This window comes from Carcharodon carcharias, chromosome 2, assembly GCF_017639515.1.
Source record: "Carcharodon carcharias isolate sCarCar2 chromosome 2, sCarCar2.pri, whole genome shotgun sequence".
Lineage (NCBI taxonomy): Eukaryota > Metazoa > Chordata > Chondrichthyes > Lamniformes > Lamnidae > Carcharodon > Carcharodon carcharias.
Genome location: NC_054468.1, coordinates 14,765,252 through 14,788,694, shown reverse-complemented (window position 1 = coordinate 14,788,694; position 23,443 = coordinate 14,765,252). Strand labels below are relative to the sequence as shown.

Here is a 23,443-nt window from a genome sequence, read left to right as displayed (position 1 = left end):
AGATATTATAGTATTGATGAATAACCAGAAAAACAAGGGGCGTTCCATTTGGAGATCCCCAAGTTAAACAAATACACTTGCAAAGGCTGAAAACGTTCCCAACAACGCAGTCATTAGTTGGTGTTGCGCATTGCTAATAGTAATGACACAGAACATTTACAGCAAATTCTTTGGTTTGCCATTGCCTTGTGTTTATGATTTCGTTTACACGTAGCGCACAGGAATATGTTTTGGATGCCCCGCTGTGCAGCACGAAAAGCCACTTGCGAATCCGCTCACCTGTCGCGGAGTCCTTTCAGACTTGCTCCGACACCACTCCCAGTCGACCAGCTCCAACTTGCGCCCTTCCTCCTGAGTCAGTTTGCGCTCTGAGCCCTCCGGGGTGCCGGTGGAGCCAGCGACCGGTTTCCCGGGGTCGTTACCGTTCTCTTTGTCCTGACCCGCGCTGACTTTGCACAGCTCTGCGCTCTGGTCCGTTGAAACCCGCAGGGAGCTGTCCGGCAAATCGGTGGTGCTGATCTCGATTCTCGCGTCGCTCGGAGTTTCTTTGAGTTGGACGGGGACAAATTTGTTGCGCTCAAGCTCGCAGGCGGTAAGATTATGGTAAGACAGAGACGTGCTTTCTTCAGCACCGCAGCTGTTTGGTTGGGATATCTTATAAACTCCATATCCTTGCTGGAAGGACAGATTGAATTCAAAGCCTCTTCGTTTCGCTAGATAAGAACAAAATTATTTATTAAGGAATAACTGTTGCCATGATGTCACTAAAGCAGCAGTAAATCATATTGACCAATTATTTGTACATTTGAATTTGTGATAAGCATCTGATTACAATAGGAACAACAGTTCTAAATAGAGATGTTAGGGCAACACACTTAGCACAATAATCAAACCAGGATGAGAGGTTTGACAAATGGATTAGAGGAAGATTGTTTCCAATAGTTAGGGACTCCTTGATCAGGAGGCCTGTTTTTTACTTAATACTAATACAAAGATAGTGAGGAGAGAAGCTACGAGACATTATTTTTGAAGCAATTAGGAACGGTGTCAGGCTCAGTCAATAATGTTCTTGCCTCTACATTAAATGTTCTAGCCCCATGCCTGGGATTTAAACGCATAATCCACTTTAGTACTCCTGAGGGAGTACTGCACAGTCAGAGGTGACCTCTTTCAGGTGAGATGTTAAATCAAGGCTCTATCTGCTCTCTTAGCTGGGCATAAAACTTATACTTCAAATTGATCATCACAGACTATTTATAGAATTATTATTTGGGGACAACTTGCTATGTGCAAATTGGCGACTGCATTGTACATTATGACCGTGGCTACATCTCAAAGGCATTTTATTGCCTGAAGGATGTCCTTGGGCAACGTGAGTTTATGAAAGGAGCTATGTAAATGCAAGTCTTTCTTTTCCTGCTTTCACTATTTTGATAAGCATTCTATTCCCCAAGAATCTTTTATATTAAAAAAAGCTCTGAACCTAAGCCTTTAAATCGGTTTAGTGATTATTTTGAATTTATCTCTTATAATTATGGACCTCTTGTCCAGTTTTTCCTTATTTATCTTACTAAAGGCTCTCATAAAAACGTATTAACCACCATAGATATTATAGATATGATAAAGAAATGCATTTATATAACACTTTTTATAACCACTGGGCGTCTCAAAGTGCTTTACAGCCAATTAAGTACTTTTTGAAGTGTAGTCACTGTTGTAATGTAGTAAGTAGAGCAACTAATTTATACACAGCAAATTTCTACAACCAGCAATGTGATAATGGCCAGATAATCTGTTTTTTTATATATTGACTGAGGGACAAATATTCGCCAGGGCACCAGATAGGCACTAACAATTGCAAGGCAGAACATCTTATGGGAACATGAGGTGATATGGTCTAAACTCAGCTCTACTTGTGAGACTTATTATACAATTGAAATCCCTTTCAGGAGATTATTGCCTAGGAATTATTGACTGTTTTTTTGGTAAAATAGAACATGTTGGAATGTTCCAGCTGGACAGTCAGTATCTGAAGCAGAAAGATTATTAATGCTTTGGGTGTAATGCTTCAGAAAAATTGACCTTAATATTATTTTTTTCTCTTTCAGATGTTGTGGTATTGCTTGCATTGTTCTGTTTTATTTCAAATTTCCTTGACAGTTACTAATTGAGGGACTGAGGTAATAAAATGATCGACGAGAATGTAACTTGAGCAATTTTGCATCTGAACCATTTTTTTCTCAGATCTTTCCTGCCATATTTCTCCTTATATCTTCCCTTGTGAAACGTGGAAGTATTTAAGATATAGATTAAAAGGATCATATTATTCAGAAATAAATTGAAGGATGACATTCTGGCCATTTTTAAAGTTCAGTAGATTAATATATATATATACTGAGTGACAAACTGAACTTTAATTTCTGAAGCTAATAAGTAGTATTAAAAGGTCTGTATAACACAATGGAATAATGCTGGCACAGTTAACATCTTTATGATTAATTTACATAGCTGAAAATTGATAATGAAATGATTGTATTGCACAAAGGAATAATCACAGGGCAGAATTTTCCGAGTCCACTGACGGCTGGCGTGATAAGTGGCCTGCGTGGAAAATATGGCCGGACCCACTTCACAACAGCATGAAGGCAGGTCATGATCTTCTGTTCAGCCCGCTGACAGCGGGCCCCGTCTCCCACCATTGGTCAGCAGGGAGCTAATTGTAATATATTAGCATATAATTAAAAGGCCAACCTGCAAGGCTCTTGGAACCCCACTGTATCTCCCATCCACGTTGGCGGGAAAGTATGCTGATGTATTTCACAACAGCACGCAGGTGACATGCACTTGGCGGCCTTCACTTTGGGGGAACCGAGATGAGTGAGCAGCAGCATTCTCCACAGCTTGCCCATATTTTACAGGCCTCAGGGGCACCAGGGGAGTGGGGGAAACTGAAGCCTGGCCCCACAGGCGATTGCTGAGGGGTGGGGGGTGTCTAAGGACAAGTGTTGGCCAGCCTCAGAGGTGACTGCTGAGGGTGGGGGGTGGTCAAGTGCTGCCCTGGGGCTGCATGCTGTGAACAGGTTGGGGGCAGGGTAGGCAAGGGAAGTGGCCACGCATTAGGGATGCCAATATCAATTGACCATGCCTCTGCAACTGAAACAGATCGGGCGCAGCCACAGTGATATGATTGGGGTCAGGATCCTAGCCTGTCCACCCATGCAAGCAACATGGAGGCACCAAAGGACCATCAAATGCTCTATACCTTACCACCCCTCCCCCACTCCCCAGCACAGACTTTGAGTTCGCCACCACTTTATTGGAGCAGTTGTACAATCCCCTCGCCAGCACTGACCGTGTAGCAGTCACTGCTGGAGGTGCTCACAGCCCCTTGCAATCTCAACATCCTGGTTTGGACCAGTGTCTCCCATGTCACAGCTTGATAGGGCTGCCTTGCAGCACACTCATCTCTGGCCATCCAAGGGGTGACCAGCAATCTCTGGGAAGCGTTAAGGGGTAGTCACACCGGGCCAGGAAAGGTGCTAAGTACAGCCATGAAAACCATCTCTCTCTTTCATGCTGCAGGAGGACAACATCAGGATCATGGATCCTGGTGATCTAGCGTATGCTTGATGGCCTACAGAGACTGTAAAAGACAGAGGAGAGGGCGACTGAGGCTCCTGGCTGTGCAAAGGCAGGAGCAGCAACCTCATGAAGAAAGGGCAGCAGGGGCTCCTGCACACACGGCCCAGGAGCGACATTGAGCCGTGGCTGGTCAGCGCCTAGCAACGCCAAGGGTCAATGGGCACTGCCTGCCATTCCTGCAGATGACTGAGATCCAGTGTCATCAATGATTGTGCATGTCTAGTTTGGCTCACATCTGCCACTTACTGCAGGACTTGGCACCAAGGGGACATGGAGGGCATCCAGTGCCAGTGGCTGTGAAAGTGACCGTGACACTCAGTTTTGATGCCAGTGGCTCCTTTCAGGGCTCCACAGGTGACCTCTGTGGGATTTCACAAGCTGCCACCCACAAATGCATCCATGAGGTCACAGATGCCATCTTCTCCATGGCACACAACTTTGTGCATTTAGCCTGGGACCGGGACAGCCAGGATGCAAGGATTTGCCCTGATCTCAGGATTTCCAGAGATGCAGGATGCAATTGAATGGACCCATGTGGCACTCAGGTCTCCATCGCTACACTCAGTGGACTTCATCAACTGCAAGGGCTTCCACTCACTGAAAGAGCAGCTGGTATGCAACCACCAGAAACGCATCCTGCGGGTATGTGCACGATTTCCAGGGACTGTGCACGACGCCTACATCCTGAGTCACTCACGGATCCCTGGAGTCTTCCAGGGTCCACAGAGGCTGCAGAGTTGGCTCCTTGGGGACAAGGGCTACCCACAGAGGCCGTGGCTGATGACACCTGTGTGGTGGCCTCAGACTGCAGCAGAGTGACACTATAATGAGGCTCATGCAGCAGCTCACAACTTGGTGGAGCAGACCATCGGGATACTGAAGATCAGTTCTGGTGTCTGGACCAGCCTAGTGGAGCTCTGAAATACAGTTCACAGAGGGTGTCACACATCGTCGTCATCTGCTGTGCCCTTTACAGCCTGGCGTTGCAACAGGGTGAGGAACTGGCTGAGGAGGAGATGGAGGACTGGCATGTCTTCTCCAATGAGTGGGTGAGGGGGTCTTTGGTGGTGATGACGATGGGGATGAGGCTCTCGCACTGGTTAGACAAGCAGGCGCACTCAGGAGGCCCTCATAGCTGCCAGATTTGTGGAGGTTGATGACTACATGCAATGGGATGCCCCCATAGATCCTCATATCGCAGTTGTGAACGTTTGACTCCAGTCTGGCTTATGGCAGCGCCAATACCCTCTGTGAGAATGCTCCTGTCATGGAGATGCAGTGGAGGCCCTAATAACCATTTGATTGCAGGAGGATGATGACAACATGCAGTAAGGACACTCCCTAAGTCTTCACATAGCCTCTGAGAATCTCTGACTCCTGACTGGCTGAGGGCAGTTCATTTGTGCTCCATGATCAATGCCATCTCAGAGATGCAGCCATGAAACTTTAGACGCATTTGATTCTGTGTCCGCCTTCAGCACCTCAGCCCTTCAGAAGCTGGTGCTCAGCATCATTGGTCACAGATGCTGAAGAGATAGGGGCTGGCCACCCCTTAAAGGTGCTGAGAGCACACAGAGAGAATGCGAGAACTCTGTGGTGCCTGCCCACTACATTCTAGCAGCAATGACCAGCACTGCTGAGGTGCAGGCATAAGTAATGTTTCCAAGGAGTGTGAGGCTAGACCATCACTGTGGTCTGAAGGCTGCACAGAGCACAGGGAAGAGGCCCCGGACTGAGACACCTGCCTTTTATCTTGTTCAGAAAGGTTTCCTATTTGAGTGACAAGAACACTGCTCATCAGAACAAGGAGCCACAGGCAGGGAGACATACTTGGGAGTTTACTGACAATAGTGAACATTATGTACAAGTGATTAACATCTGTGGCCAGGCTGTGCAACTGATTCTCCTTAACTTTCCTAACCCTGCTGCTACATCTTGGTGCTCCCCGGACATCCACAGCGGAGGTGGAGGCAGTCTGCTAACTGTGACGCTGTGTCTGTGACAACTTTGGCGGGCGTCCTCTGGAGGGTCAAGACTTGGAGGGCCCCGGCCTGCGTTCAGGGTCCTGCTGTGTGGCAGTGGCACCCTCCTCGGCCTGTGAAGCTGGATCTGCGGAGGTCACAGGAAGAGAGGAGTCAATGGGCTGGTCAATCCCAGAGTCACCTGCATGGATGGCCCTAGATCGAGCGCCTATTGATCCTCCTCCCTGTGGGTGCTTGAGGGCCCCAGGCTGACTCCTTGAGGAGCAGGGATAGTTGGAGTGAGATCAAGTTGCCCAGCACCCCTCTTCTGTACACACTGTTGGAGGCCAACTATGGCATCAGCAATGGAGTTAAGCCCATGCAGCAGTGATGTCCTGGAGCAAGATCTCCATGGCGGCCACTATCCTGCCAGTGTTGACCTTGGTGCATTGCAATGCTGGTGCTATCACCTCAGCCTGAACTCGAATGGACTCCTCCATCATGCCTTGCAATCTGAGGAGTGCAGCAGACATCCCTTCCTGTAGTTCCCGAGCTTGCCTTTGCAGCTTCAGCAACTGTGACATGGACCGAGTCCAGAGACTCATCATTTGACTTGGACTCAGCAATGTTCTGGCCTCCAGCAGTCCCCCGAGTGCCAGGGACCATGCCTCTGCATGCTGTGGATCAGAAAGTGCAATGTGCTCACCAGTTTGTGACCCCAAGGCTACTCTAAAGCTAGGTCCTATTGAGGTGTGTGCCTCTGCGCTGGTGGAAGGTGTGGTTGAGCACTGTGATGGTACTTGAGGGAGGGTGCATTCAGATTCCTCTTCAGAGGTTACTTCAGAGCTTGGGTGGAGGCTCTGGGTCATGGACTTCGTTGGCTGCTTCCCAGATGTGCCTGCGAAAGCAAGGGGGGATAATTAGTGCACGGCAGTGACCTGTGAAAGAGGACACATCACTCATGGCATAGTTGTCTGATGGAAGCTGCACTGCTGGATCCTCACTTGGTAGAGCAGCGGCGACCTTACCTTTAGCGCAGGACCATTGCCGGCCAGCTGGATGGCTCTGCTTTCAAATTCTGTCAGAACTTTGAATTCCAGCATCCCTCCTTCCTGTTGTGAGCCAGTTTGTCCTGCATGGATAGAGATGAGGAGAGTGTATCAGGACACCGGCCGGGCCAGATGATAATTATGCCTGGCCTGTGTGGGTGGTCAGTGGTCCCATGAACATGATGAGGACAATGACATTGTGTGTGAAAGAGTGAATGGTGATGTCCCTTGCACTGGAAGTGAATGAGGGCCCTGTGGATGTGTGATGGATTTGTGACTGTGAGTTGGGAGTGATGAGAAGAGTGACTTACCATGGTAGAACAGAGGAGATCATTCATCCTTTTGCGGCACTGGGTGGCTGTCCTCCTCTGCAGGGCGTTCACTCTGACCACCGCTGCTACCGCCTCCCAAGCTGGGTTGGTGACATTGCTACCCATCCTGTGGCCAGCGCAGGGGATAGATCACATCCCGACAGGCCTCCATGCCATCCAGGAGTGGCTCGAGGGACCCATCGTTGAAGAGGGGGGAGGAGTTGCAGTCTTTTTGCCTTTGCTGACCATGTCTCCCAGGCAGCGGTGGTGAGCTGGTGGCAATGAGCGCTTTGCTGGTGGCTGCCTTTTAAAGATGGCGTCAGGTGTGATGTAACAATGGGATGATGGCGAGCGGGCGAATGAGAACCCGTCCACCATAGAAACGGCGTGTTTCATGGGAGTGAATATATAATGAGGTGGGTTCGGGAAGATATGATGTGAAAGCCCACCATTTTCATCGGCGGGTAGGACTACAATTTACCCGCCCGCTTCTGCACTTAGAGCAATTCTGGGAAAATTCCGCCCACGGTTTTGTAAATTATTTTAATGTTGCATAAATGTGGGGAGGTACAGTAGACATACTGGTTATGTTACTGGACTAGTAATCCAGAAGCCTGAACTAATGACCTGGCAATATGACTTCAATTCCCACCACTGTAGCTGGGAATTTAGGATCATTTAATTAAATAAATTGGGAATAAAAAGCTGGTAATGGTAATAATGACCATGAAACTACTGGATAGCTGTAAAAACCTATCTGGTTCACTAAGGTCCTTTAGGGAATGAATTCTCCCATCCTCTCCAGTCTGACCTATACGTAACACGAAAACCACAGTAGATGATTGCCCTCTGAAATGGTCTTACTAGCCATTCAGTTGTATTCAAGAAGACAGCTCATTAGCACTCTAAAAAAGGGAAAATAGGAATTGGTAATAAGTAATGGCCTTGCCTGTGAGTTAAAAAAAAAAACAATTAAATAAAAAGTTATTGATCCCTTACTAGGTTCCATTGGCTCCAGATGCCTTCATTGCATAAATGACCATTATTCATGTACATATATCAACAGTGTGTCCTTGTAGAATGTTCAACATTCAGATGCTTTGAAATATATCCTGACCAGTGGCATTTCTCTCTAATAAATGCAGCTTTTCATTTCTGGTTAGACTTTGGCTGACAGCAGCTGTTGTAAGGACACTGACAGATGGTGATCTCCCATAAGGGAATGGGGTAATTTTGGAATGAAGTGTTATTGTACCATGTGATGTAAACTGCTAATGATATCAAGCTTTACTTCACTGCACATTACATGGGTATAGCATATTTCACATTTTACAAATATAGATTTCATATTTCCAGGGAATCTCTTAACAAAAAAAAAGCCATGTCCATCTTCCTGGTCTCTTAAACTAAAGCATACTGCTCAGCACATTCATTGCATAACAATGGCTCAGGCTGTTCTGGAATACATCCTTCTTTTCCTTTCTCCTTCATGTACTCAACCAGCTACTCCTTAAATGCATCAATGCTATTCATCTGAACTACTCCCTGTGGTAGCAAGTTCACATTCGAAACACTTGCTGGGTAAAGAAGTTAGAAGAATACTTTTAGGAAAAGAACAGGAAGAAAAACATATGAAGAAAGCAACTCCAAATGAATCCTAGCTTAGTTTGCCAACACATCATTGCATTGAAATACACTCCAGGCCATATATTCAAATTTCCTGTCTCTTGTTGGGACGGAGGTATAGCATTATAACAGATCATGATGGAAAGCAGGTTCTCACAGTTGAATCATTTTATTCTGTATGTGCAGCTAAAGAAAAATATTTTCATTAAACCCTCATTATAAATCACCGCAGTTCGTTTAAAAACAAATTTCCCAAGTACAAATTTCCTTGCTCCAGGAACCCTTGCCATGTATGATATGTTCAATTTTCTCCCCACAGTTGTTTAATACGTGTGCTGATGACAATTAAGGTCTCCCACCATCAGAAAGTTGCCTGTTTCTCCTCTATTACATAATAGCAACTTGCATTCATATATCAGATTTAATGTAATAAAATTGCCCAAGATGTTTCACACGAGTTATCAAACACAATTTGACATTGAATGACATAAGGACATTTTAGGACAGATGATCAGAAGTTTGGTCAAAGAGTCATGTTTTAAGGAATATATATACAATGCTATGGGCCTAGTGCTGGAAAATGGGATTAGAATATTTAGGTACTTGTTTTACCGGTGTAGACTCGGTGGACCAAAGGGCCTTTTTCTGTTCTGTAGACCTCTATGACACTATGACTGAGTATTTTAAAAGAGGGAAGAGAGAGAGAGGTGGAGAGGCAGAGAGATTTAGGAAAAGCATTACACAGTGTAAGCCCTAGGTAGCTGTCAGCATGACTGCCAATGTTGATAGTTGAAAATTGGGGATGTGAAACAGGTCAGAATTGGAAAAGAACAGATCTTGGAGGGGGTTACAAAGATAGGGAGGGATTTGAAAACAAGGATGAGAATTTAAAAATCATGGCATTTCCAGACAGGGAACCAATGTAGATGGATCCCTGTGGACAGTGGTGATGGGTGCATGGGACTTGAGGCTCTTTAGTGATAATATGACAGTGCACCTGGTAATATGACTTTACACAGCAGTCAAAAGGCTTCAAAAGCTGACTCAAAGGGCTGGATTTTCCTGGCCCTGTGGTGACAGGGTTGGAGGCAAGAGGACCGGAAAAATATAAGAGAGCAGCATCAGGCTGGCTCCCTGATGCATTCCTATGGCTGGGGAAGTTTTCCAGGGAGGGGCAGGGAACCATAATGGCCACTTGCTCCATGGGGGTGGACAGCCAATTAAGATTCAAAATGCCTCAATTGTAGCAATTTTGTACCATCGCTGGTGTTTTTCCACTGGTGGAACGGACCTGCCCCCCCCCCCCCACCAATATGTGGGTCACCAGCTAAATGGAGGCAGCATCCTTGCGGCAATCTTGGAAGCTCTTCGAAACCAGAGGTTCCATGCCTCAGTGACGGGGCCCCAGGCAAGAAAAGCCATACACGCGGCTCAAACAATTCCTGTGGAGGCGTTCCCCCCCACCCCCCACCTCCCCCACCCCCCGTCTGAAATTTCTAATGGCTTTGGCCTTCTTAATGCTTGAATTATTTCCCTGCCTCTGAGAGGGTCTCCATATTGAGGTGCTCTCATGGTTCTGACCTGCCTCAGCAGCACCCACCTGTCCTGATGTGGTTGCTGAAGCTCCAGAGTTTTGGGCCCTCTAATTGGGCCAGCAGCATCAAGCGCTCGCCTCCTGTATTTAACAGGATACTGAATGTGGAGACGTTCAATTAGGAGGCTATCTTTGGGAAGATTGCACTATCAGGCGTGCTGCAAGTTTGGGCTTGGGACCCCCGTCTGGTCCCAGTATTGGGGTCCTGAAGTCCGTGTGAAGATTGAGCTCAAGCACTCCAATGGCGTCACCCCTGTAGGTGTCAATGTAATCAACCCCTTACCAAAGGGAGTGCTGTTCTAACACCACATCTTCCCAAATGAACACCCAGCATGGATAATTTTCATTCACTTATGTGACCCCTCTCTGCACCAAGCGATATTTTAGCCCTCAAGCCAAGCTCAAAATTGACAAGGAATTTTCTCCCCCAACTCTTTGTGTAAGATTCTTACTCATAATCCTTCCCTACTGAGCAAGATTTCAGCCCTGAACCGTAATGCCCCATATCAATCCCATTTAGCAAGACTTCAGCTCTGTGTCACCCACCATGCAGGTTAGTGGCCTACAAGCCACATCCCAATGGTTATTCTTGTTACCCTCAACTCTCCTCAAATAAAGTTTCCAGCCCGTAACTCGCACGGTCACGGAATAAAATTTTGATGCCTTACTTCGCACTAGGTGCCAATCCCTTCTCCTTGAATTCCTGCACCAGCTGCATTTTCCCTGCATAGGTTATCTCTATCTCACTTCAATTCTCTTCAATTAGAACCCCCGACTGCATTTTGTAAACACTGTACATTCTGCCACAGGCTGTATTCCTTCTCCTCTAATTATGGGGTGTTCCATGCTCTAATCTCCCAAACATTGCTGATCTGAATTCTGCTTCCTTCTGTTTCTCTCACCTCCTGTCTCAGTTTCTCCCTTTTCCATTCCCTTCATCTCCCACTGCCCTCTTCACTTCTCCTTCCTTTCCTTTCTCTCTCCTCCTCTCCTGACCCTGTTCCCTCGCTCTTCACACTTCCCTGCTTCCCTCCTCAACTCCTCTCTCCACCCTCCCTCTCCAATTTGCTATATCCTCTTCCCAATTCTCCCACCACCATTTTTCCACTTTGGTTTAAGTTTGTGTAGTCAGTATTATGAAGCTCGTTGTCAGAATTTATAATGGAAACAGTTTCCATGGAAGCGTGACAAGGAATGTCAATAGAAAAGGTCGATAAGGGTAATGCTGTTGATGTGGTGTACATGGATTTTCAAAAGGCATTTGACACAGTGTCACACAACAGATGTGTGAGAGAAGTTATTGTTCATGGAATAAAAGGGACAGTAGTAAAGTGGATACAAAATTAGCTAAAAAATAGGAAGCAGAGATCAATAGTCAATGGACATTTTTCAGGCTGGAAGAAGGTTTGTAGTGGAGTTCCCCAGGAGTCAGCATTGGGACCCTTGTTTTTCCTGATATATATTAATGATCTAGATCTTGGGGTGCAGGGGACAATTTCAAAGTTTGTGGATGATACAAAGCTTGGGAGTGTTGTACACTGCAAGGAGGGAAGCGTAGAACTTCAGAAGGACATAGGCAAGTTGGTGGAGTGGGCAAATAGGTGGCAGTTGAAGTTCAATATGGAGAAGTGTTGGTGATGCATTTTGGTAGGAAGAACACGGGCAGACAATATAAACTAAGGATTGAAATTTTGGAGGGGTGTAGGAGCAGAAAGACCTGGGTGTATACAAGCATAGGTCATTGAAAGTTGAAGGACAGTTGGAGAGAGCAGTTAATAAAGCATATAGTTTCCTGGGCTTTATTGATAGGAGTATAGAATACAAGAGCATGGAGATTATGCTGAATTTATATAAGACACCCATTAGACCTCAGCTGGAGTATTGTGTACAGTTCTGGGTGCCTCATTATAGGAAGGATGTGAATACATTGGAGAGAGTGCAGAAGTGGTTTACAAGAATGGTTCCAGGGATGAGAAAGATAGGTTGGTGAGTTTGGGACTGTTGTCTTTGGAGAGAAGAAGACTAAGAAGAGATTTGATAAAGATGTTCAAAATCTTGAGGGGGCTGGACAGAGTAGATAGGGAGAAACTGTTCCCACTCGTAAAAGGATCAAGAATGAGAGGGCACAGATTTGCAAAAGGAAAAAGTGTGATGTGAGAAAAAACTTTTACACACAACGAGTGGTTCGGGTCTGGAATGCACTGCCTGGAAGTGTTGTGGAGGCAGGTTTAATTGAGGCATTCAAGATGGCATTAGATGATTTTCTTGAATAGAAACAATGTGCAGGGGTACGGGGAAAAGGTAGGGCAATGGCACCAGGTCATAATGCTCATTTGGAGAGTCGGTGCAGATACAATGGGCTGAATGGCCTCCTTCTGAGTTGTTAAAATTCTGTGATACTGATTCACTGAATAGGAAATAAGAATTTTCAGAGAAAAAATGGTAGGCATATGTAAGATCTTTTGAATGGTATAAATGGTTCCATTATTAATCTAATGTTCATGGACTTCCTGGGAATGTGAAGCAGAACAAATCTTTACAAAAATAAATTTATGATGTTGCTACAAATAAGACTGATAGATTTTTATTTTGACCCCAATATCACTCCTCAGAAGTCTTTCAGCTTATTCACAGTAACAGTTTGCTATCAGATGTCCTATTAGGATTTGGCAGCTATAGAATCATTTCCGTTTCATCTTTCTATAGTCACTTCACCCCGACAGCTTTTTTCTAGCACCTTGATGGCTTGTGATGAGCTCGTACCCTTTCGGCAAATAAAGAGAAAGCTCGGAAGGTAATTATTTTTAGTTTGCAATAATTTACAAGAGTAGTAAATGGGGTGACTCTCTCACTCACTCTCTCTCACTCTCTCTCACACTCTCACTCACTCCTCATGACATGCAAATTTTACTTCCTCATGATGACTTTCACGTTTGCTGGTTGTCCAGTAACCCTGACTATTGTGAATGAAATATCTCTTATGGAAGCAATTCTCTTTTGATAATGTGCCACTTCACAGCAGATTGGGGAAAAAATTGCATACGGTTGTTAGTTAAATGCACTTTTAGAGAATGGTCTTTACGTTTTGAGAGACAACATTACTAAACTGATAGTCATTTGGTAGTACAGAACTTGAGTGTTGCTGAAAAAAGGGACATGTTAAAGCTTTTCATCTTGAACTCATCAGGACACTTCGCAAGAATACCAAATCAGAGAAAAAACAACAATTTACACTGTATGAGAAGAGAGTCCTGATTGGTTGGCAAGTAGACTCTAGATTGGCAGAGGCATTGCCATGGAGAATGCACCAGTGATGGTGACTGACAATTAACTGCCAAGTATTGTTTGAAATTCAAACCAGGCGTCTTGACCCTGACTGGCTAAGGCATTGCCCTGAGGAATGAGTCAATGAATGGCTGTCGCTTATTTTGTTTAGCTGAAACAGGCGTAATGTGTGCACATGTTCTTTCTAAACTGTATAATTTATCTGAGGACTAAACTATTTGTGGGCCTCTGGGTATGTAACATAATAGGCTGGACTCACCAGGTCATTTCCACCCCATGCCTCATCTGGAAGCCTGATTAAAAACTATTAGTCAGGAGGAAACAATTTCCTTTCCAATGTGGCCTTACAATGGAGAGAAATTTTGATTACCTTGGTCCATCTGGCTTTGGATTAGATGCAAATTGTGAATAAGTCTGCATTCATAGCTGCACTCCACAGAAGAGATCTGCTGAATAGTGGGGGTGACCTTTAGACTTCAGGGGAAGAGGTGTAAAGCCAGGTCTGCTGTATATTTTTCCTGTGTTATTTTTGAAGAGCCAAATTCAAAACATGATCGATAAAGAAGTGCAGTTTATTGGCTAAAATAATGGTGAGGTGAATGGCGTTCACTGTGGTTTAACTGCAAAAGCCACAGCAAGATCAGTCAAAGGTAGCTGCTCGGTTCAATAGGGAAATCAAGGAATTCCTGTCGGAGATGCACTGCTCCGTCATTAGCTTCACAAGAAGGGAATCTCACTGCCCGGCTGACAATTCAATTCCATTGAGCAGCGTGATGTTCCTGCACCTGTACAGTAGGTAGGAAGTAAACTCACCACAGGAGGTTAAGTCATTTCGGCTGCAAAATTCAGCTCCTTAGTGCCGCGTGCGCCAGAAGCACGCAGACACATCCTTACATTTTGGACCCTGCAGGTCTTGTTAATGTCCTCTCTTAAACATACCAGGCCCTCCAGCACCCCCACCCCCCCTTTTCCGCCACCACACTAGTGCTATTTAAAGGCATCAAAATGGGACTTGCAGGTGAGGCATTTATGACTTTCTTTTGCAGCTGCAGAGTATGTGGAAGTATTGATTTTGATGGTGTTGCAGGAGTTTGGAAATATTTTTGGGGTCCAGAGGAAGCTTTTACTGGAATTTGAAAAGGAGGCCAGAGGGGTTGGGAGGCCTGTCAGCAAGGAGGCTGCTTTCAGTAAAAGGAGATATTCCCTCTTGGCTGCAACATGACAGGGAGTTGGGGCATAGGCAGCAGTGAGGGGAAAATGTGTTCAGAAGGGAGGAGGAGGAGGTCGTTCAATGGAAAGCCTTACCCGCCTAGAATCTTCAAGGGGGACTTCACAGAATGACAGAATTATTACAGCACAGATGGAGGCCATTCAGCCTGTCATCTCTGAGTGACCAATCCGCCTAGTTCCATTCTCTTGCACTCTACCCGCAACCCCGCACATTCTTCCTTTTCAGATAACAGTCTAATTACCCTATGAATGCCTCGATTGAACCTGTCTCCACCACAATCTCAGGCAGCGTGTTCTGGATCTTAACCACTCACTGCGTGAAAAAGATTTTCTTCATGTCACTTTTGCTTCTTTTGCCAAATACTTTAAACCTATGCAAATACTTTAAATCAGCAAGCGATAGTAATGCTATTGAATGTAAAGGAGCGATGGTTAGATTCTCTCTCATTGGAGATGGTCAATGCCTGACATTTGTGTGGCGCAAATGTTACTTGCCACTTGTCAGCCCAAGCCTGGATATTGTCCAGGTCTTGCTGCATTTGGACATGGACTGCTTCAGTATCTGAGGAGTTGTGAATGGTGCTGAACATTGTGCAATCATCAGCGAAAATCACCCACCCACGACCTTATGATGGAAGGAAGGTCATAGATGAAGCAGCTGAAGATGGTTGAGCCTAGGACACTACCATGAGGAACTCCTGCAGTCCTGGATCTGAGATGATTGGCCTTCAACAACCACAATCATCTCCCTTTGTGCTAGGTAGGACTCCAACCAGTGGAAAGTTTTCCCCCTGATTCCCATTGACTCCAGTTTTGCTAGGGCACTTTGATACCACACTCGGTCAAATGCAGCCTTGATGTCCAGGGCAGTCACTTTCAGCTCAGCTCATAAATGCCCACATCTTGTGAATGATTACAAAAAAACCAAAGTTACATTTGCGGGAATCTTTTCTGAACTCTCTCCAATGCCTTGACATCTTTCTCAAAGTGTGATGCCCAGGCCTACAGCCGCACAATAAGGTGAAGACAGCACTGTCAATGGCTGTGAAGATCATTGTGGCTTTTAATTTCAACACCAGCGGATCCTTCCAGGAAGGAGCAGACAACATTGCTAACATATCATGTTTGCAATGTATTGATACTTTAGTGAAGTGACAGGGGCCATGTATGCCAGCACAGGCAATTTCATAGACTTCTTTCTTGCCAAAGAGAAGCGGTAGGAGTAGGCACGTGGGTTTGATGGAAAAACCATCGGCATTCTGATAAAAATAGTTCTGCTGCCTGGAATGTTAGGGAGGAGTCTCCAGTAATGGCCAGTGAGTGACTCCTTTTCATGGTGGTGTGTGGCGTCCTCCACAAGGTCCCTTTCATGAGGGCACAGCTCTTGCCAAGAGGCATTTGGGGTCACCTCAGGATGAGGAAGAGGGGGTAGATGAAGAAACAAATGAGGAAGAGAAGGAGGGAGGAAGGAGCCTTCCGGAACACCTTCACACTAGATGGGCTGTCCCACATAGACTACTCCAGCTCTGTTCCCTTAAAATATCACCTTCACGTCAACACTGCTCCACAGCTGCCTACCTTCCCATCCCTCTGCTACATAGCATCACAGCATCCTCATGGCCAATATCCTGTAATAATGGACACCACGTACAAAAAATCCATAACAACACTTCTAATAATATAAACAAAATGGAACTCTTCCTCTCCCTGCATTTCCCTAGTGTCTGTCGTGCAGGAGCCATTGACATAGTTCCAGCAGCCACTGCAGCATGAGTGCACCTCCCTTTTAAGAGGGGCAGACTGCCTTTAAAAAGTGCAGGCTTGCTCTGTATTGTGTTTGTATGCTGTCTGCCTCAAATCCACCAGGTATTGGGTGATCTAATATTATGATCCCTGTGTCCAGTAATGAGCCTGGTCAGTTTTTAACCCTTCAAGTCTCGGTTTCCTTTTAGCAATGTGGTAAGTTAAGTACTGCCAGTCAACCTTTTTGGGACTGAAAATTAACTATTATAAGCATGGAGTCTTCATTTTTCAAGTTTTAATTATTGTTAGAAATATTAAAAACACATTTTAAAATCTTTTTGTATATGTTTCTTCTCTCTCTCTTAATCCAAATGTTCTGGCTCTCTTTTGAGTTCCCTTTCAGTACCTGAGCTATCATTGAATTCACCCAGTCTAACTGACTCTTCCTTCTCAGATTTTGTGCTGTTAATTTCACAACTGTCAATCTGATTGGTTATGGAGCTACATAGTTGCTTACCTTGTTCACTAAGATCTCAGATGCCCTGTAGAAGGAACCATGCCATTTCTAGCTCACACTTCTACCAACTTGCAGGGTAAAATATCATTGACATTAAATGGGCAAAGGCCAGTCTAATTAGCTGTGGGCAACAGTCATTACTCTGCTACAGCAATGATTGTGCCAATATTTGTGAGCATTACCATAATGAAATGTGGATAAACAATTAGTCCGTACATATATTTGTACAAAGTCCATACAGAATTCTTGTTCACTAAAATTTAGTGTTGGTCAGTTGTGAGAAGCCATAGAAAACAAATTTGCTGAAAAAATAATGATTTCTGAATGGCACACACTGTTGATAATGTAAAGCATCCAGCAACTTGTGGCAAGGAAGAGGTAATCATGAATTGTGAATCACTGCAAGTTTCTCAATGTTTTGTACCGCTCCACTGTTAGCTTCGCAAATACGACAGCTGATCCTCAACATTGCTGTGACTTTCATGAAGTTGTGCACACTAATTGCCAGTTATGCCCACCACAAAAAGTTATGTGTAGTAATTAAAAATGTAATTACACTTTTAATAGAATGATAATTTTTAATGACTGTTAATTGACTTCTCTGGTCCAGAAAGTGAACAATAAAAGTGTGGAAACTCAGTCCTTCAGGTAGTGAATTATTGCTGGAGATTTTAAAAGTGTCACTTTCAATTTGTTTTTTAATTGTTTTGTTTACTTTTCCTTCCTGTCTCTTGTTCTCTCACTCCCAGCCCAGCCTTTCATTCATATCTTTACTCTTCTTTCTACATCTGCTTGATTTCTAATTCTAATTTTTAATTCCTTCTTGATCTTTGAGCTGTTTATTTCTTAATCCTGAAATCTCATTGTTTAAGAAGGCGCATAATCACTCACCTCAGTCCCAGATGTTCCATTGTCCTTGCCGCTTTGTTATCAACTCACAATTAAATGCACCTTCCAGGGCAAAATTGTTTTGAGCTGAAGGGTGGAAGAAAAGGCCTAACTAACTGACCATGCTGCAAGATGCCCCATTTCAGCAAATTCTAGATTGCTTACCTTCATTCTTGCTTATAAATCCCTTCCTGCCCTTACTCCTCCACACCTCCTTAACTTCTCGCATTGAGCCACAGACTCTACCCTTCTGACTGGGGTCTCCTTTGAATAGACCATTGGCGGCACCTTGTTTAATCTACCAAACACTCTGGAATTCCATTCCTTATTCTTCCATGGATGTCACTGCAAGGCCAGCAATCCCTAATTGCCCTAGAACTTAAAAGCTTCAAAGACCATTTCAGGAAGCAGTTAAGAGTCAACCACAATGCTGTGGGTCTTGAATCACATGTAGGCCAGACCAGGTAAGGATGGCAGATTTCCTTCCCTAAAGGGAAGTGAACCAGGTGACAGTTTCATCGACCAGGATTTTCTGGCCCTGCTATGGTGGGACTCGCTGTGAGGGTTGCGATGGGCCAGCCAAAAGTCCATTGACTTTCGATGGGACTGGGCAATCCCACCCATGGTCACCATTACCTGAGGCTAGTTTTCAATTCCAGATTTCTTTTTGTTAATTGGGTTTAAATTCCACCAACTGCTGTAGTGGTGGGATTTGACCCAAGTCCCCAGATCATTAACCTGGGCTGCTGGATTACTAGTCCAGTGATAGTACCACTACACCATTGTCTCCCGAACATCACATCAAATCTCATAACATCTCTCCCCATTTTAAAAGAAGAAACCCTTGACAACTATTAGGTGACATATCAGTAGATGGTAGTGGTTACAAATTTATCAGGCTCGAATTCCGCATCAGAGAAGATGTAGGTGTGAAAACACTGCTAGTAGAAAGTTAAGTGAGTGCAAGGTGCCAACATGCTTACAAAATGTGATAACAGGGATGGGAAAATGTTTGAGTGTGAGAGATGTCATCAGAGATAATGAAGTGTTGCCCTGATGTCACCCCACAGATGGCCAGTGTGAAAGATAAGTGTGCGATGTGTTTGGAAAACAACACACCGAACTGTAGTGTGCATGTGTGAGAAGAGATAATTGATCTATCGAATGCTGGCGTGCTTCCATATGAATTAGCAGGCTTATATATCAACTTTTACACCATAGCTATGCTTATGTACTAACTCTTCATGAGTCTTGTACCACCCTACTTCGTCTCACCCTAACAGCATGACTCTCTATTCTTTTCTCCATCATGTATTTAACTAGCTTCTTTTGGATGCACTGATGCTATTCACCTCAGCTACTGCTTGAGAAAGACAGTAGGATTTGCATTTATATAGCACTTTTCACAACCATCAGACATCTCAAAGCACTTACAACCAATTAAGTATTTTTTGAAGTGTGGTCACTGTTATAATGTAGGAAAGAGGGCAGCCAATATGCACAGAGCAAGCTCCCACAAATAGTAATGTGATAATGACCAGATAATTTATTTCTTGTGCCCTTGACTGAGGGATAGACGTTGGCCAGGACACCAGGGATAACTCTCCTGTTCTTCTTTGAAGTAGTGCCATGGGATAGTTACATCCATCCAAGCAAGCAGATATAGCCTCAATTTAAAGTCTCGTCCAACAGTTGGCACCTCCAACAATACAGGCCTCCTACAGCACTAGAATGATTGATTTTGCACTCAAGCCCTGCAGTGGGACTTGAACCCAGAACGTTATGACTCTACCAATGAAGCCATGGTTGTGATACTGACCGCCACATACTGACCATTCACTGGAGAAAGAAGTTTTTCCTGAATTCCCTGATTGATTTATTTGTCCTGACTTGAATAACATGAGTAGTTAGGGGGCTTAGGTCAAAAATCCCCATAATTTCATTATATTTGAATGTGAAGGCAGCAACCTCATAATGTCCTGCATTTGTTGAGTTTATATTGACAGATGAGGATAATTGATCAGTTGACTCTCTGTATCTTGAGTTCGTGAGTTTAGCTGAATTGTCTTAAGACTGACTTCTTTAACTGTATATTAAGTTAGCCCTGCAACCACCTGCCCACTGCCCCAACCCCTCTTCAAACTCTTAATGGGTGTTGGAGTCCACTCTGTAAAAATGCCCTGGACCTTTAACTATGTTAAAAGTGTTTTGTAAGTGTAAGTTGCCAGTGCAGGGTTAGCAATGTATCAAGGATGCTGTTACACTAACAATGAACTGCATTAGTCTCAATAAGAAGTTTTATTTCAGAGATGAATAGAAGCCTCCTTGTTATCATTACCCCTATCATCACATGCATTGGTCCCCTGGCATGTGTTGAATTGTAAGCATGTCAGAGGTCTTATAGAATGTTTCTTACCCCTGGCTGGCTCCGAGGCGACTGTGTACACACTCTTTCTGCAGTTGATGATGCAGCCACATGGCAGATGAATCCATCGCTCAGACAGAACAAACACTGGCGTTATAGCAGTTGCCAGCAAGGTCAGGACAAAACACAGAGATTCGAAGGACGCATTCTCAAGTTTGGTAATATGATGGATGAGCTGTTGTATCTGTGAAACATAGGGAATGGTCAAGTGTCATCCACCCACACAACACAGCAATAAAACTGTAAATCTCTGAAACAAAAATGCAGATCATAGCCACGGAAGGTAGAATCTTTGTTCACTTTATGGAAAATAGAGATAAATGTTGGTGATACAATTCAAGTTTTTTTTAAAAAAGTGGAACAGAAATACTGTGCATTTTGGCAGAGAAATGAGATACAATATAAACTAAATGTTCCAATTTGAATATGGGTGCAGGAACAGAGGCTGTAGACACACAAATCTTTGAAGGCGGCAGGAAAAATTGATAAGGCTGTTAAGAAAACAAATGGGATCCTTGACTTTCTTAACAGGGGCATAGAATAGAAAAATGGAAAAGTTCTACTTAACCTTTATAAATCACTGGTTAGGCCTCAGCTGGAGCACTGGGTCCAATTCTGAGCACTACATTTGAAGGTGTCAAGGCTGTGGATGAGGATACAGAGGTGATTTAATGGATTGGTACCTGGGATTGTTGACAGTCAGTAAACAGAGAGCACAGATTTAATTGACAAAATAACTAAACGAGGAATGAGGACACTTTTTTCCCCCCAGCCTGTTGAAATGACTTGGAATGCATTGCCTAGATGGGCAATGAAAGCAGGTTCAATAGCAACGTTCAAAAGAGAATTGGGCAAATGCTTGAATGCTTGTAGTGCCACGAAGAAAGGGCAGGGGAATAAGGTTCATTGGATAACTTTCAAAGAGACCGCACAGACAGCAGACTAATGCTGTATGATTCTATGAATGTGCTCATATATTTTCGGATTTTATATTTTGCAAACTGAAAGTCCATCTATCTCAAAGTATCATGTGGGTCGTTTTCCTGTGCGTTGTAGGAACAAAGGTATCCATTGTGATTCGGCAAAGTTGTGGTTGAGCATTGGACTGAAAGCATTCTATAACTTGAAGGTGGCAGGACCCAGCAGTCAAGTTATCAGAGTTCACATTTCTTACACCCTAAAGCTTCCAGTTTGCACTTGGTGTCCCTGCCTAATCTGAGGATTAGACGAAGAGTGGCACATTGAGATGACGGTGGGAGATGGATTGGATTAGGGTGAGGTACCAGCCGGTCACCGTGAAACATGCTGCACCCAGCCTTTGTGGTAAATTGCACATAAACCCCATTGTCTCTCACAATCAATAGCTCTCAACCTAGAATGTTGTGTAATCGCTTTGTGGTGTTAGACAAGTTGTTGAGTTAAATCAGTTGGAATGGTTTATCTCCAGAAGTAGCAGTTTGAGGTAAAAGTCGATTTTTATGTTTTAGGGTTAAATAGATATATTTAGATAATTTTCACTTACCATCAGTGGCAGCCAAAAGACAACCTTTGTCATAGCTAAAATCAAGGAAAAGCGCTTTTGGGCGAACTCGACTGTTGGGTTCCTGTGTTTGAAGCCGCCGCTTTGGCAATGCGGTGAATTGTTCATATCAGACAGACTCTTTGCATCCGAGCTCCAGTTTCTATCGGGCTGCAAACACCTTAAAGTTCTGTCCACGGGATTCTCCACGTTACTCGCCGGATTCATACCATCCGTCACTTGGTGATAACTGGGAGAGAGCAGTCCCTGTTGCTGCCCGTCTGAGCAAAGCAGTTTGTAAGTGAGGGGGACAGAGAACGTGATGAGGACTATGAGGCAAACGGAGTATACACCGAAGAGAAGTGCCACGTAAGAGCTTCTGTGGTCGACGAGGCAGCCCCAAGGTGTTGGGATGAAAGTGCCCCACCCAAAGGCAGGAAGGACGCTCACTAACAGACTAATGACCCAAAGAATCGCAAGGAGCCAGGTCATGGGGACAGATCGCTGGCTGCCTTTGTGAAGTCTGGATCGCCTGGTTGTGTAGTAGTTATAGGAGACGATTAGTGAGGACTTGAGAGCGCTGGAGACCCCCTGTAATAAATAGAGGACGGCCGATACCGTGCAGAGGGAGCTGGGCACCATCTCCCTTACCCACTGCATGGACATAAACATGGACAAAGCGACCACGCAAAGAAGGTCATCTGCAGAAAGCGAAGCCACGATGACCACCAGGAAATTCTTGTTTCTCGTCTTGAGCAGACAAACCAGCGAATAAACGCTGCCCAGGAAGATGAGGAGTGTGCAGATGAGGGTAAGACAAAATAAAAATACATTTGCTGATCTCCCCCCGGCTGGAGTGTCCATTGTGGGTCCCGTCACTTCGGGATCCCCACTGACCGAGGAAACACTGTTGATGGGGTCAAATGATAGGGGTTTCAGACATGGTTCGCTGTGGCAGAAGGGGGCATGTCTATTATTTCCTCAATAAAACCAGCTCCAGATACTTGACGTTGGTTCCCATGCGTTAACTTGTCTGTACCATTGCTCGCACTTCTTCAAGCGACCCTCTGGACTTGCCCAGGTCGCTGTCCTTCCCTCATGGTACTGAAATGCTGCTCGCCTTCCACTTGCTTTGTCTTGCACTTTAGTTCGGACTTTTAGCTCCTACTCTGTCTCTCTCTGACCAATTTCCTCTACTCAGCTGGATCTCTCGCCCTCACTCACTGCTGATGAAGTAGGTTTCGACCAATCTGGTATTTGTTTTAAAGAAACCTTAACAATTGTCTAGGGAGATAGAGTACATGCCCAGTTCAGAAGGTTTCATTGAAGTACATAATTACATTGGCGGAGAATGGGGCTGGCGACCAGATGACACGCCCATGTTGCGTCATCGTTTAATCTGCATAGAATCCCAACCCTGGAAATCAGAATTCTTCCCTCCCTCCTTGCTGGCTATTTACTATTGCACGTGTTGCGTTAGTCTCAATCTGCATTTTAAGGGGAAGCTCACTGAAATGTCATCTTTAATGCTTTGTGGCGAGGCTGCTATAGTTACCCGCGCATTAGACCTGGTTTCAAAGAGCTGTGCTGATCAAAGGAAAACATTGGAACAAAGGTGCAGATTGGCCATTTATATATGCAATATGCATTATT

General features: G+C 44.7%; 1 protein-coding gene across 1 annotated transcript in view; it reads right to left on the bottom strand.

Annotated features, from left to right (window-relative positions):
- The window catches only part of LOC121275280 (probable G-protein coupled receptor 149), a 36,495-nt gene extending 13,314 nt beyond the window's left edge, over nucleotides 1-23,181 (bottom strand). Inside the window, exons 1-4 of the mRNA XM_041182723.1 lie at nucleotides 23,123-23,181; nucleotides 21,794-22,739; nucleotides 20,263-20,455; nucleotides 280-713 (exon numbers count right to left, since the gene is read on the bottom strand). Coding sequence (XP_041038657.1) covers nucleotides 280-713; nucleotides 20,263-20,455; nucleotides 21,794-22,739; nucleotides 23,123-23,181 — 1,632 coding nt within the window. The remainder of the gene's footprint in view (nucleotides 1-279; nucleotides 714-20,262; nucleotides 20,456-21,793; nucleotides 22,740-23,122) is intronic.
- Between the last annotated feature and the right edge of the window lie 262 nt (nucleotides 23,182-23,443).